General features: G+C 53.3%; 4 protein-coding genes across 4 annotated transcripts; 3 read left to right on the top strand and 1 right to left on the bottom strand.

Annotated features, from left to right (window-relative positions):
* Positions 1 to 270: 270 nt before the first annotated feature.
* On the bottom strand, positions 271 to 852 carry L226DRAFT_469385 (uncharacterized protein; the record flags this gene model as incomplete). Its single annotated transcript, XM_067676215.1, has 3 exons — positions 271 to 349; positions 408 to 787; positions 817 to 852. The coding sequence occupies 3 exons, from the start codon at positions 850 to 852 to the stop codon at positions 271 to 273; spliced, it is 495 nt and encodes a 164-aa protein (XP_067531540.1).
* A 1,483-nt stretch (positions 853 to 2,335) lies between these two features.
* Positions 2,336 to 3,572, top strand: L226DRAFT_574404 (uncharacterized protein; the record flags this gene model as incomplete). The annotated part of the gene is made up of 3 exons (XM_067685034.1): positions 2,336 to 2,414; positions 2,469 to 3,000; positions 3,050 to 3,572. The coding sequence occupies 3 exons, from the start codon at positions 2,336 to 2,338 to the stop codon at positions 3,570 to 3,572; spliced, it is 1,134 nt and encodes a 377-aa protein (XP_067531539.1).
* Positions 3,573 to 6,298: 2,726 nt separating this feature from the next.
* Positions 6,299 to 8,038, top strand: L226DRAFT_469369 (uncharacterized protein; the record flags this gene model as incomplete). Its single annotated transcript, XM_067676211.1, has 2 exons — positions 6,299 to 6,976; positions 7,565 to 8,038. 2 exons carry the CDS (start codon positions 6,299 to 6,301, stop codon positions 8,036 to 8,038), a joined length of 1,152 nt encoding a protein of 383 aa, XP_067531538.1.
* A 4,582-nt stretch (positions 8,039 to 12,620) lies between these two features.
* On the top strand, positions 12,621 to 13,873 carry L226DRAFT_469448 (uncharacterized protein; the record flags this gene model as incomplete). Its single annotated transcript, XM_067676221.1, has 4 exons — positions 12,621 to 12,887; positions 12,939 to 13,095; positions 13,146 to 13,495; positions 13,544 to 13,873. 4 exons carry the CDS (start codon positions 12,621 to 12,623, stop codon positions 13,871 to 13,873), a joined length of 1,104 nt encoding a protein of 367 aa, XP_067531537.1.
* Positions 13,874 to 15,052: the final 1,179 nt, after the last annotated feature.

Below are 15,052 nucleotides of genomic sequence, written 5' to 3'. Positions count from 1 at the left end.
CTGTCGATCGTGATGCTCGTAGGGCAGTGAACGGTGCGGAGAACGGCTGGGAAGGGGGACGTTCACGACCAAAATGGTGGTCAAGGACAAGGACAATATCGCCTTTACAACTGATTACAGCAGTAAATATTTGATGGGGAATAAATACGTAATGTAAGGTATCTGTTGAACGCGACGCAGCCGTAACCCTAATCACTTCACTAGCGCAATATGTAGGAAAATCGAAGCGAAAAACACTGCCTCTCTTCTACACCCCGCCATGGTCTCGGATCAGAACTGAGTGGGTAAATCGAGTGGGACGTTATTATGTGCGGCGGCAGCCACCAAGTCGGCCGATTCGACGAGAAACCTAACGCTCGTACAGTTAGTTTCCTGAGGTAAAGAGCGTAAAGCATGGCAGGACTCACTTGCGCACCGCTATTTCAGCTCTCTGACGAAATTCAGCGCTGCCCATGTTGACCACAGACACCGTGCTGCCGCCGCGCATGACGATGAGGTCACCCTGCCAAGGAGTAGCGTCGAGTACATTCCGAAGGGAACGATTGACTTCAAGATCACAGGAGTATTGGGCAGCGATGAGGAAGCGGTGGGCGGTGCCGTCATCGTCGTGGATAGTAACCCACGCTTCCTGTAATGGGTACTGATTGCCGACGATGTGTTCAAAGCCAGGATAGCGAGGAACCGCGAGACAGTCGCGAGTGGGATGGATCGAGGTTGGGACAGTGACCGTGAGTGCCTCTCGCTCGTCTCCACGATAAACGAGGCTGATGATTCGCTTCACCGCCGGCTGGATAGATGGTGTCAGAATTTAGATACGTTTGAACAGCGAATCTCTGACTGACGTGACGGCATGACAAGACAACACGGACTCTACCCATCGCTGGCGGCGTGTAAGGGGTTAACGTAAACAAAAACGGATGAGACAGATGCGCCGGGGAGGAGGCGGGAGTGGTGGAAGGAAGCAAGATGAGTATGGGTAGGATGGAGCGTCGGAATAAGAGGCAATCGGCGTCGTACTTGAGCCTGCTTGCAACCCTGCGACAACTTCTATGCTTCACACGTGGATGGCCTCGCGGAAATCTGAGAACGAGGTCATACTGTGCGCATGTATGCCTCGCCCGCTTTGCAGGGGCGCGCCGACGAGAGAAATGCTCTCCTATAAATTGGCGTGCGACGCTGCGCACTTGTAAGACTTACCGTGCATGGGGAATGCCTACCGGGTGGAGTTCACTGCGATATGTTCGTTCTACCATCTACCTTATGAGTGATCGGGATTGTCGCGACAACTGAGTCTGCGGATCAGGAGCTTGAACAAGATGCTCAGCGTAGCTCGGAATGCGCCGATGACCTTTTGGCGCACTACTTACCGTCAGTCGCCGTGCATGACCGCTAGAAGGCATGCGCAGCCCCTAATTAATGGTTGATCCGCGCTACAATCTCGATTGCATTCCTCATGTGTTCTCATGCACGCCCACAGACCGAGTCTATCTCGGATCTTTTCATCCGGATCCTCCTTTGTTGTGTCAGATACACCGTGCGATCGTCGCCCCTTGCGTCAGTCATTTCGCTTTGATATAACTATATGTACGATTGCTCACCACACTCTAGATCTAGGGATATGTACATGTAGGCGAATGGTAGCTCGCAGGGACGAGGGAAGTCTCCGGAGCGCTGGCGAGAGGGGCAATATTTGTGTTTATTTGCAACGCGTTGCACCTCTTTATGCGTTCGCAACAAGCCAATTGACATTACGGTCAGCACTAGAACCTGTTACCGCCTTCCTGCCTTGCCCACGATACGGTCTCGTTCTGGGTCTCGATCTCATATGTCGAGGCCTCATTGACGGTCCGGTCCTTCAAGTGGGTCGATGCCGCCTCCGCCGCCAGTGGATGCCAGTGGGAACGCGATTAACGCCGCGACATCGTCCTGTCTTCCGCGGTTCTCAAGACCCGTTCAGGTTACAACGAGGCATCTCCTACTTTGCTGCCGGATCCTACGATGTTCCGCTAATCCAACGCATTGTTACCCTCATGGGCCTCACGCCGCGCAATGCATTTTCTGCACCGTCCCGGGGTCATGGGCTTCTACCCTCCCCGTTATCGAGAGCCCTGATCGCTCGTTCCCAGAAAGCTCTCTCATGATCATGAGGTGATTCTTGCTGGACGGCGCTGATAGCCAGGTACTCACGCGGCTTGGCTTCTAGTTTTCACCGCACACTACACGCCTGAAAAACGTTATCGAAGTATATGATCCCGCATGAAGTGCCGTGGCACGAAGAGACGGCGTCTTGTCGCGCGGCTCGCGCCTGCCTACCCTACTCAGACGCCCTTCAACAATGACCAACCCGAGTTCGATCGAGTCGCTTTGTCTCTCCCCAACCGCAATCTTCGACTCCTTGTCCGTAGCTACGACCGGTACGTTCGGTGGCCAACCTGCGTATCCTCACGAACTTACATAGATCCAACCAGACTCTCATTACGATATGCGACTCCTGCTCTCAAGTTTGACGGTTGTCGCAGGCGTCCTTGCCGTCCCACTTTTCCTTCTCATGATGCCGAGCATCCACTTCCGCATGTATTTGCACTACCTTCCCCTCGAGTTCGACCATCCACATCTCCAAGCTTCCATGGGGTCCATGACGGATGCCAATGTTGCTGCGCTATGCATTCTGCCCCCATTCAGCGCCCTGGCCTTCATCTGCCCCACATTCAACGAAGGGCCGGAGGATACGGCTCGCATATCCCTCCATCATCTCCTACTTCAGCGGCAAGTCCTCTTCAAGAAGGCCGTGTACTATACGCCTACCCCGCATACGATCTCTTCACTTCTCCGACTCGGCTCTGCCGCTAACGCGAGTCTACTTTTGGACGACCGCGGTCAGGAGGGGGAAGGCACAATCATTGGAGATCATCGTGCTTTACTGGAAGTGGCTCAGACGTCAGCGAGTGCTGCCCGCGCGCTGTACCGCGTTATCGTTCACGTTGAGTTGGCCTTGTGTCGGTAAGTGGTGCATTAAACATCGCATGGGTCATTGCTTACCCTTCCGTAGTGCTTCGTTCCTTCGCGACACGATCTCGATTGCCTTGTCGCTGTTGGAACAGGTTGATGCGACTGGCAGGTATATCCGGCGTCCAGTGCCTCGTTCAGTTGACCGCGCAACCTCAGTATTCGGAGTCGCGATGCTTGACTCAATTGGGCACATTCGCAGGGAGTTGCGCGTCGCCTCCACACTCTCCACTACCCTGCTCGCCGCCGTCGAGAACGCACAGGCTGATCCAAGCTACGTCTCCCGCCACTGCTCCATCCCGCGGAATCTGTGTGCCGAGGCAACAGCACTCATCTTCGGCGAGAACATTCTTCGCGCGGTCATCCAGGACCTATCCATGCTTAAAGGGATATTCGACCTTGAGCTGGAAGAGACCTCTCCCATACTCGGCGCACCAGACATGCTCCTATTTGTCGTCACTGCTATTCGGGAGAATGAGGCCGTATTGGGTGCATTGCTGCTATCGGTGCGCAATGCCAGGGAGACGGCAGCCCTGGCGATGAAGGTTGGACATCTCACTGCTTAGGCGGACTCCTCGTCCTCGCTCCTCCCGGATCTCTAAACCTGTCCATGTATATGTTACTTCGTTCGATATGTAGGAGGTGTTGTTTCGGTGTTTGTCGGTTGAAGCCACATGATGTTCAGTAGGAGACATGTCGTAAACCCTAACCCCATCGTACCCTCCTGATTGATGACGAAGCTGCCCGATTGTGTCCTTCTCCATGAACCTCGTTGACCCTCGTTGACTAGTTGACTCCTCTATCCCGTCGCGCTGAGCCTCTCGCTTCTTCACCAATGGAGCGCTTGAAGTTGATACGGCAACGGTTTCTCTTGAGGGCACGTCGGCGAGCACTGGCACGGCTTCGTGCTCGAGATTGTGCCCTTCTGCAGGCTGCTCGAGACCTCTGGATTTCTATTCTCGTACCGCTTCTTGTCTCTGCAACCAGTCTCACTTTCAGAGAATTTAACAGGGATGATGCTTGGGCTCTCTGTACTCTCTGCACTATTCTTGGGATAGATTGTCTCCTCCTGCGAGGATTCTCGATTGGTGAGTCATATCATCGCAGTTGATCAAGCGGTTGCATTGACAATAGTTCGTTTTAGGACTGCATCCCGAAATTCGGAGATATCTCAGAACGGATGAGCGGGTGGCGAATCAACGCCGTTCAGGCAGTGCGAACATGACCATATTTGTTATGGGGGTTGGGAAGGCCACTGTTGCTCTCAGTGAGTAGTCCTCGCAATGCATACTCGTCGTTTCATGTCCACATCTTACTGCAGATGTCGATACACACTGGAAAATATACGACGTTCTCTGGGCCCTTGAGCGACGTCGCTTGATCCCACGTCTGTCTTATATGAGACCTGCCGTGCACTATGATCCATTTTGTCGAGGTGCATTGAAAGAGTCTGTATCTCTCGGAGATTTGGATATACGGGACCTGTCCTCTCTTCAAATCCGCTATCCGCTCCCAGGGGGGTCGAGGAAACATCGGCGCACCTGTAAGTGTGCTCTACGTGACCTCAGTGTCTCATGCGAAACGTTCATATATGCCTTACCAGTAACGATGGACGCCGAGCTAGAAGAAGATATCTCGTTTAATCGTGTTCATCCCGAGAGACGAGCAGGTAAATGCTGCATATGTGATTGAGATGTAATGCTGATGCCTTTTTAGCAGCTCGGGGTGAGCGTTCTGCTCGTCGGCGTGCTAAAGAAGCACGTGTCGAAGAGATTATCAATAGGGGAGGATACGAACTAGATGGCACACACCTCCCTCTGTCCTCAAGCTCCAGTACAAAGGCTCGGATCGATGACTTACGGCATGAAGCATCTGTCGTTCAGAGCCCGACGCCTTCCCAAGAAGCACACCCTCTTACCTATACCATGTCGACGCCATCCGGTCAACTCAACCAGTCTGCGACACCGCCGTCCTCCGTTACTCAAGAGGGTGCACAATTTCGGGAGACACCACCGACGAGGCCTCGCTCCGCCGCTCATGCACGAAAACCTTCTTCGTTTGCGGATCCGGAGGCTTCTACTATGCTTCCCCGGGCGTCGGCTGCAAACGTCGAACATCCGGATGCAGGATCTACCATCGGTGGCGACCTTCACTTCCTCGAGGCGTGTGTCCAACAGCGAATCCATGCCTTCACGATCAGCGCAGCTCTATCGTTTGTCTGCAGCCCTGCACAGATGGACGCCTATGAACATGTCGACATCGAAGATCTCAGCGATCATAATGGCGAACCACACGCTTTGGATGTACAATACCCAGGGAACGCCGAATTTCTTGAACAGGAAGGCTGGCTCAGCATGATGTACTCAACAGTTTCGACGATTGCGATCTCCTCCCCATCTCCCGAGGACAGTGAGCGATGTTCAGAAATGCTTACGACGCTGCGCCAGGAGTGGGCCCGTATGCAGCTCCACAAGGAACGTGAGTGGTCGAGACAGCGAGAAATAGCGGTGTCGTGTGAGGAAACTGGGACACCCTTTGTCGATTCGCGTAAGTGTTCCGCGTTCTTTTGACCCACCAGTATGGTTGACGTGTAATATCCCCAGGTCGCCACTTCCTGCAACCACACATCACGGATCCCGTCATTCTCGTACATCACGTCACGGCTCTATTGCTCCATGTCATCTACAGAGTACCTCGTCGGGCGACTCGCATCCTTTTGATTGCACTGAAGGCCCTCGTACGAGTGACAATCGGTCGATCAGATGATCTGGCCCAGATCGTTTCCCCCAACTCCCTTCCCATCGACATCCGCACCATCCTTGGACGTTTCGACCTTGATCCCGTCACCCGCCCTTATATCTGCTGCCCCGACTGTTACGCCATCTACCCCAAGCCCTATCCCCAGACATGCTCCTACCAGCTGACGCCTCGGAGTAAACCTTGTGGTGCTCAACTCTGTCGTACAAGAACAATACTTGGGCGGATGTTCTCGTTTCCCCACCGTCAGTTCCTCTATCAGGAGATGAAACATTGGTTGGCCCGGTTCCTGTCTAGAGACAAGTTGGAGGATATTATGGACGATATGCTCAAGCGCGCCACGGCGAAGGCCCCAGAAGTTATGTTGGATTTCTGGGACGCCCCCGTACTCCGGGAGCTCCGTATGCCCGATGGGACTCGCTTCGTTGATGCCCCACCTGGCGAAGCTAGGCTCGTCTTCGGCCTTTCCGTGGATGGGTTCAATCCGTTTCATTCCAAGACCGCAAAGCAAGTAGTGACTGTGACCGCGATCTACATGTATTGCCTTAACCTTCCCCCTCATCTCCGATATCGTCCAGAAAACATTTATCTTGTGGGGGTCATACCGGGTCCTGGGAAGCCAAAGACGGACTGGGAGATCAATCACTTCTTGCGCCCGCTCGTCGACGAGTTGCTCCAGCTGTGGAACTCTGGCATCTATTACTCTCGCACTTCGAAGTATGTGGGGGGCCGTTTGGTTCGTTGCGTATTGGTTCCGCTCGTCTGTGATCTCCCCGCTGCAAGGCAGGTCGGGGGGTTTGGGAGCTACTCGGCCGCGTACTTTTGTCACATGTGCAATTTGCGCAAAGAAGACATGGACGAACTGGACACGGAAAAGTGGGGCACGCGAACCTGTGAAGACCACCGAGAGGCTGCCGAGGCCTGGAAGGACATGCCCTCCGTTGCTAAGCGGAAGTCGGCTTTCAAGCTCAACAGCACGCGGTGGTCCACCTTGCTAGATCTACCCTACTGGGATCCTATCCAATTCACTGTCATCGACTCTATGCACAACCACTACCTTGGACTGCTCCAGGACCACTGCCGAGAGATATGGGGCATGAATACCGAAGTTGATGAAGAGCACCAGGGTGACGAGGAAGGCCTCCAGCCGGCCGCCACATATGAGACAGCTGCGTCAGAGACAGCCACATCGGAGAGCGCCATGTCGGACATAGTTGCGTCAGAGACATCCGAGTCGTCTACCACAACTTCAGACACCACCCACAAGAAGCAGCGCTCGCGTGATGACGTGAGCGGCGCGGAGACCGCGCTCATGGTCAATCGCTCCGCCGCAACGACTCTAAACTCGAGATACAATCGCGACGTCTTCCGGATATTGTGCGGGAAGTTCAACTTGTCTACGTCGGGAAATAAAACGGCCTTGATTGATCGCCTCATCACCTATGTACGTCGACTTTCTCTCTCTGTCATCTCTAGCAACGTGTTGAGCCTTCCTGTGCCTAGCGCAACGAGCAGAGCGATCAGCAGGACGACGCAGCTACTCCCGCTACCCAGCCTGAGGTGCGTAAAAGATCTCTGAGATTGCTGGAGCCTTACATGACCTACGTCTGCAGCCTGCGATCAGGGAAGCTGTCGCGTCAAACGCACCCAAGCCCCACGACACGGCTACTCTCGCTACCCAGCCTGAGGTGCGTAATCGATATCTGAGATTACTGGAGCCTTACATAACCTACGTCTGCAGCCTGAGAGTCGGAAAACTGTCACGTCTAACGCACCTAAGCCCCGCCCCATACTTGGCAAGAAAACGTTAAAACATATACACACCCATCTACGTGACACCGAACTCCCTTCATGGGTGAATCCTGTTCCCACCAACGTCGGCGCCAAGAGTCGGGGGAAACTGAGTGCGGACCAGTGGCATGTTTTCTGCGTCGTCAATCTCCCCATCATCCTGATACCCTTGTGGTACCACAAGTCTCAACTTCATCGAGAACGTCTCGACAACTATATGGACCTCGCCACCGAAGTCGTGATTGGCTCTTTGCTCGAGACGTCAGAACCCGTAATCAAGATATATGAGGAAGTTGCGCTCAGATATCTACATTCTGCCAAAAGGCTGTACAACATCTCGATCACTCCCAACCAGCACAACTCCCTGCATATCCCTGCCGTCCTCCGACTTTTTGGTCCTCTGCACGCGGTACGTACGTTCTTCTCGGAGCGTATGAACCTCGACCTGCAGAGCGAGAATACGAACATGAAGTTTGGTGCGTAGGAGGTCTCTTCGGTCTGGGCTCATTGTTAGCTCATACGAGCATTTTCGATAACACACAGGAGAGCTCGAGTCCACTTACATGAAGCAGACTTGTCGCGCAGCCAATTTTCGCGTTATCTTAGAGGACGACCGTATTCGCAGCCAAGTTGAAGATCTCGCGGAGGCGTTCGAGGAGTCGATTACGGAGGATCGCCGAGGAACTAGGATCAGGGAGTCGACGCTCCTCAACTCGCAGCCATCGCACAAGTCTAATTCTAAGCCCCTCAAGAAGCACACTCTTCCGGATGACTGTTTCCGTGCGCTCATCGATTATCTCAACAATAAGGCCGGACAAGAACTGTTCGTCGACGTCCGAAGTATGCGCCGAGTCCCTGGAACACAGCAACTCACAAATACGGGATTGAAATGTCCTCGCATCTTCTGTGGAGGGGTATCGTTCCTCAGTGCCTCAGACTCTCCGCGCGACAGCAACGTTATGTTCCGTTCATCTATCACGTCGCTCCCGTGTCCTGGCCGCGTTCTGCAGATATTCAAGTATTCGGTTTGGAATGCTCAGGGAAAGCCCACCGAATCCACCTATTTGTACGTGGCTCCATTGGAGCCTCTTTCTCCTCACGACGCCGTGCACGATCCATATCGTTCTTACAATTACGCGGGCGGTGAGATGTACTATGATCGCTACCAGCCAGGCATCATCGTCACTCCAGAAGACGTCCTCTCCCACTTCGCACGAACACCTATGACTATGCCCGGGATCCAACATCCGTGTGTGCATGTACTTTCACTAGACAAGGTGCGATGACTGGCAATGCATCCTGCATTCGACACACTTACCAACAATGTGTCCAGAGCGTGCGCCTCGTTTCCCATTGCGCCGGTCCGGATCCGGATGGACTACCAATGGAGATAGACCGAGAGGAAGATGATGCAGTTCATCTGTGGGAGCTCTGACTCTTCAGATCTGGCGCATGCATGCCAGTGATGCCAGGCGGAAGGGGCGCTGCTCAGTGCTTGTTACTGGACGATGGTCGCGTGTCACGGGAACAAGGCAGGCTATGTGGTATATAAGAATATCATCTTCGATACGAGTGCCCTGGCATCGTTGTTGGCTTTTCCGTTCAGTCCTTGTGCTCTGTCATGCTACGCCCCGGGCTTCGACGTCGCGGCACGTTTGTCCTTTCCGGTATTGATCCGTCACATGCTGTCACATCGTCACATGAGCCCGAAACTTGGAGGGTGCGAGCACTCCCTTATTATAATTAAGCTTGACGTGCTGCTGTTTCCCACTCTCACACCACTTCTCCGCAGACCACATATCCCAATCGGCAACGCTTCTTACGGGTATTGCCTGCGTGTCGACGGTGAGATGCTATAGTATGAGAGGAATCCTCTGGAAATTCACTCTCTATTCGCAGACTGGAGGTTGTGGAGGCGTACGGCCAGGGTCCCGGAGGAGATGACCGAAGTGTGCCTGCAAACATCACAAACGGTGAGTCATTTTATGTGGCAATATATAGCGCGCATTTGGGCAGGCCTCAAACAACGTTTCCCTTCAGAGGACGCTGTAGTTCCTGTCCCTGCTGTCTCTCCGAAAGCAATCCCTCCTCCTACCAGTGAGGCAATTCCCTTGTCCGAATCAGTAGATGGGTCTACAATCACCGAGTTGCCGGCTCAAGAATTCAGTGAGTACGCACAGTTCCGTCTACATCACGACAGTGTCGTTTATATCCCTCGGTTTCCAAGAACAAGAGCAGGTACTGCACACACAAGCGCACTCCGGTCTCAATTCCCATGATATCACGTCGTCGACTTCTCAATACCACTATACCCGGAACAAGGAAGTTCTTTATGACTCTTCTCCCGACGGACACCTTGCAAGTGCAAATGAGAAACCCTTGCTCTTCATTGACTTCGCGGCATACTCGCGTGGCCGCTCGCGGCAGAGCGTCTGCAAGGATTTTTCGGAGTCCTTCGCCGCGCCTGCCACCGAGCAGCCATCAGCTGGCGAAGGCCCCATGGTGGGCGCACACTCGTCTGTTCGCGAGCACATGCTGTAAGTATTCGGGATCATCGAAGGCTTGCATGCCGCTGATCGGATAGTCTCCATATCTAGTTCTTCGTCTGTAACGGGGCTCTCTCAAGACGATATGACGAGCTGGGAAGATTTGCGGGAATCCAGGGACTATAGATATGGCAAGGGCGCAACGGTGTGGTACCGAACCTCAGGCACATACTCCGTATGTCAACCTCCCTCCTCGCTGCCAGCCTCTGTCGATGAGCTCTACATCCATCGTGACGAGCGCAATTCTCGTAGCAAGTGCTGGGTCGTCAACACGGCAGGATGCTGGGTCGCGGTGCTCGCCGGTGATAAGCAGCCGTCCAACCCGCTGCGTCGTCTGAGCTTTCAGCGTAACGGCGACCCGTCGTGGGTCACGAGGAAGACCTACAGCGTTTATCGCAGTCGATGGCGCAGAGGCCATGCTGTTCGGTGCGCCATCTTTCTGATAAGATACGCCACGAGTTACTGAAGTGGATGTTGCTAGCGACCTTCCATGAATACGCCAAATCATCCACTCAGGTTCTAGGGGATTCAGTAGGATCGTGGTCCTCAATGGCTCGGGACAGTTAGGAAGCCTAGACCCCGAGGCAACATCGAGAAGGGTAATCAGGAATCAGGACGGCTACTAGCCTTTGGGATATGTACGGGTACATTGAGCCTTTATATGGCAGAAATTGCACGCTTGCGTGCATCGCAGGTTCGAGCGCGTTCCGACTATAGCTACTTAGGAGGCACACCTCTGAAGTGGCCTCAATGGATGCAAACGACGTGCAGCCCTTCATCATAGTGGAAGAAGCGTACTCCCCTCCAGCCTCTGCGCCTCCCCCGCCACTAACGGCATCATTGCTACGGAGTACTTTAGCCCCACAACGTTCTTCGTCGCGTCATGGTGCTTTTGCGCGTCGACTCTTCGCACGCTCGAGAAGATGAAGGACGCGGGACCCTTCTTCAATTTCGCTGACCCCTGGTAGTACCTATAGCACCAGAAGCAGCACTACACCACGCATACGTTCTACGTGCCCGTTTGCCTGTTCAGTCTCTAAGATCAATGATAACTCCACCCTCCGACGCTCATCGCTCCGATACTTGTCATTCCGGGTCGACATGAAAGTCACGGCGCATGCGACAAGTCCCGCAAGAAGAGAAACATGGTTGAAACAGATACTAGTTATCCGCTCTGGGGATGTGTGCTCGTAGCTCCACGAGCACTAGAGTTAAACATGATAATCATATTCCTTCTCGTGGCAGTCGTCATCTCCATTGTCCGAAACATCGTGTCAGATAGAGCAACTTGGACGTTCCATACTTGGAATCTAAGCTCGAGAGGCCCATATTGGATAAGAACTACCAGACAAGACGGGGCGAGAGCGAGAGCGAGGAGCAGGGATGAGAACATTAATGCGACCTGACTGCCTGTATATTAGTATGTATTGATATGATTACTGAGTAAGCAACCGCAACTTTCGGGGTCTGAATTTTTGAATACCTACTGGACGGTCACTGATCATGATCATGGTTTGATCAGTACCGTTTCGCGCCACTTCCACTGGCACTGGACATGGACATCCATGCAGGCGATTGGCAGGTTCAGAAAGTATCATGCAAGTCCAGGAGTCTCCCTTCCTCTCTCAAAGCCCTCCCCAAGTGCGCAACTTGCGAGGGCCACGTTCGTGGTGATAGTCAGTGCAGGTTTCAAAGTTTGTACGCTTTGTTGCAGCTGGCAAGCACCATAAACTGACCGCTTGATCAGATTTCAGACGGATCCATGGGGGAAGTCCAGAGTGTCATGTGGCTTTTTACTCGGTAGATGAACCGGATCCTGTATTCTCTGGGATTTTCAACGATTTCCCGGAGGCCACCGAGCGCCAGCTCGTTTCGGTAGGTTACACGTGCTCACTGCATTAGTATATCGTATTCTCTACACTGATTACACTACTTCAAAAGCGCGTAGTCGCACGTATTCTCCTACCATTGCTCAGGCAGGAACAACTTCACATCACAGACCCGCGTGCGGTCTACAGGAAGAGAGAATTGTCCATAAGGGTGACGTGCGGTATGCCAAACCCTCATGATTGGCATACTCGTGGAGACTGACCACGGCCGGTAGACAGCTGCTCCGCTAGTCTATTCGTCCAGACGTGGCTGTGCAAGTCATGCGGTCTTGAGCTCTGCAGCCAATGTCTGGATTTTGTGTGTAACGGAATGCTGGTGATGTTTCACGTCGTCTGTCTTTGGAGTACTAACCGACTTATGTTCACCAGATTCTCCCACCTGCGAATCCCATTTCATGTACAGCTCCATTGAGTCCGTATGAAAAGGACTGCGTAACCCGCCCCCATGATCTGGTCCCACTCACCAGATTCAGTGCTCCGGAGCTAGAGGACGCTATCAACAATATGGAGGCAGCACTCGCTATTGAGTAAGTCGTCCTGCTCGCTCTGAGTCGCAATGATTGTGAATAGCTCTTGCAGTTGTGCTGTTGCGACCGTTCCCACTGGTTCGCACGACCGGGCTCCGCTTACCATGGTACCAGTGCTCTCCGAGGGCAGCTTCACGAGGGCCCACTTCTTGGAACATTGGGCATCTGGCACGCCAGTCGTTGTATCGAACGTCGACAGAAGGTTACAGGGTCGGTGGAACCCTGAAGAGTTATCCCATGACTACGGGTCCGAGAAGGTCTTTCCAGTGGATTGCGAAACGAACGAAGCTACGAAGAAACCTTGGAAGGCAAAGGAGTTCTTTCAGTACCTCCAGAACCCCGATACCAACAAGCCACCAATGAAACTGAAGGTAAATTCATGCGTATGAGCCGACAGGACTCGCAGCTGATGGACTATATAGGACTGGCCACCCTCGAAGAGTTTCCGCACTACGTTCTCGGACCTTTTCGACGGCTTCTTAAGAAGTATACCTGTCTCTTGTCAAGATATCGCTCGCGTTGACGGCAAATTCAATCTGGCGGCGCACTATGCAAAGAACGGGAATGCCCCGGATCTCGGTGAGTAAACATTGAGATACGCTACGTTTTGACGTCTGACCCCTGGGTAGGACCGAAGATGTATATAGCAACAGGCTCCGAAGAATACGGCGATAGCCACGGCACGACTAGGCTTCATCTCGATGTCACAGACGCCATCAATGTCCTTCCATGGTGTGCTGACCGCAAGAGCGTAGCCGCAGTTTGGCACATCTTTGATGCCAATTGCGCTGGGGATTTGCGGCAATTCATACACGACACCTATCCCAATCTTCGATCCTGCGACCCAATCCACTCTCAGTGCGTGTACTTGTCCGATGATGTGTTGGCGTCGCTCGCCTCGCAATATGGTGTTCGTCCCTGGACTATTCATCAACGGTATGGTCAAGCGGTCTTTATCCCGGCTGGATGTGCTCATCAGGTGAGTGTGGAATAATTTGTGATTTACGATCCTGACGGCGGCCAACAGGTACGGAATCTGCAGAGCGCTATTAAGGTTGCATGCGATTTCGTCTCCATTCAGAACATCGACAGGACCTTGGCGCTGTTGGGGGAACAGAGAGTACACCGGCTTTACAACCAGGGACCGGAAGACGTACTGCAGTTGCACACACTACTGTGGTATGCTTGGTTGTCAACTTGCAGTTCCATCAATGTGGCCGATCAGTTTGATATGGAGTGCATCGAAGGTAAGTCTCTTCTCTGGATATTTAGGACCATCACTGATCTTGTATCTATCTGCAGATGGCGACATGCCGCGTGGTTTCGACTCGTACACCTTCTCAGCTGGGCCGAGTGAGACTTCAGTACCCATACGCGCCTCTGTATGTTCGAACTTTGAGATCTTTCCCATGACCCGTCTCACCTAAGTAAACTAGACTTCCAAATCGGCAGACGGAGTGCAGGTTGCCCTGCGGAAGAAGAAGGCGCGCGCCAAACACTCCAAGTCTACATATGCAGCGCGAGGGCTTGAATCTGGAACTTACCCTTGTCCTCATCCACAATGCATTGGCATCTTCAATAGGGGGGGCTTGATTGATCATCTGTAAGTAATTTCGGTTGTTCAGCGTTCAGCGTTCAGCTACGATCACATAGGCTGCTGACCCATATGCAACTTTCTGGCAGGATCATGAGGCACCCAGACATATACGATGGTACCGACGAGAAGAGGCTTCGTAAGCCCAGAAAGGTTCCTCACGATGGGTTTTTGGTCGCTCTCTCACAATTCTACAAGATTCGGCCAGAGGATGGGGTGCCTCTGGAGTAACATTAGTACTGCGTGCGATTATTTCACGAGACTCAACTGCTAGTAGAGTTCTCTCTGTGTATATATCTTATCTCATTCTGTGCCGTTCATGAGCCGCTGGTGCGTCGCTCATGTGTCGCCGGTATGTTGAATATGAGTTACCTGGCACTGTTGTGCCAATGTCCACGTGACTCAACGGCGAACGGGTCGGGCGTTCAAACGAGCGTGCAAGTGGAATTGAACGTTCACTCACCATCACCAGCGACCCGACGTTCGGCGAAAGCGCGTCAGCAGAGTCAGAGACAACTTTCGGGTTAGCCCGGCGTGAAGACGGTCGGCTCGTCCGTCCAGACGCATGCAAAGCACCGCTGAGTAGTCGAAGACTCGTCCGCGCCCGACTTCACCTCGGTCCTGCCAGACGACTATCCCCGATATCCCATTTGCATCCTCGTCTTGCTTCTCATTGCCGAAGTCTGTGACACCACCCCGGGCTTGAAGGCTCCTGAAACGATGATGAGTCGGACTCGGGCAGCGTCGACGACCAGTCTCAGGACACTCATCTCGCTGCAGGCAACCAGGAATTCCAGGATGCTTACAAACCCATCGAGACGGAAAGCGAGTGACTCGAAGCCTCCAAGCTCATTCACCAAGCGACCCGGAGGCCCTGCGGAAGAATGTTGCGAAGATTTGCCAGGTAGAACGTTCGCTCTCCTATCTCGAAGATACCCCCCC

Source organism: Lentinus tigrinus (genome assembly GCF_003813185.1).
Source record: "Lentinus tigrinus ALCF2SS1-7 unplaced genomic scaffold L226scaffold_33, whole genome shotgun sequence".
Taxonomy (NCBI): domain Eukaryota; kingdom Fungi; phylum Basidiomycota; class Agaricomycetes; order Polyporales; family Polyporaceae; genus Lentinus; species Lentinus tigrinus.
The sequence above is the reverse complement of the archived record's forward strand: the minus strand, read 5'-3'. Positions and strand labels throughout refer to the sequence as shown.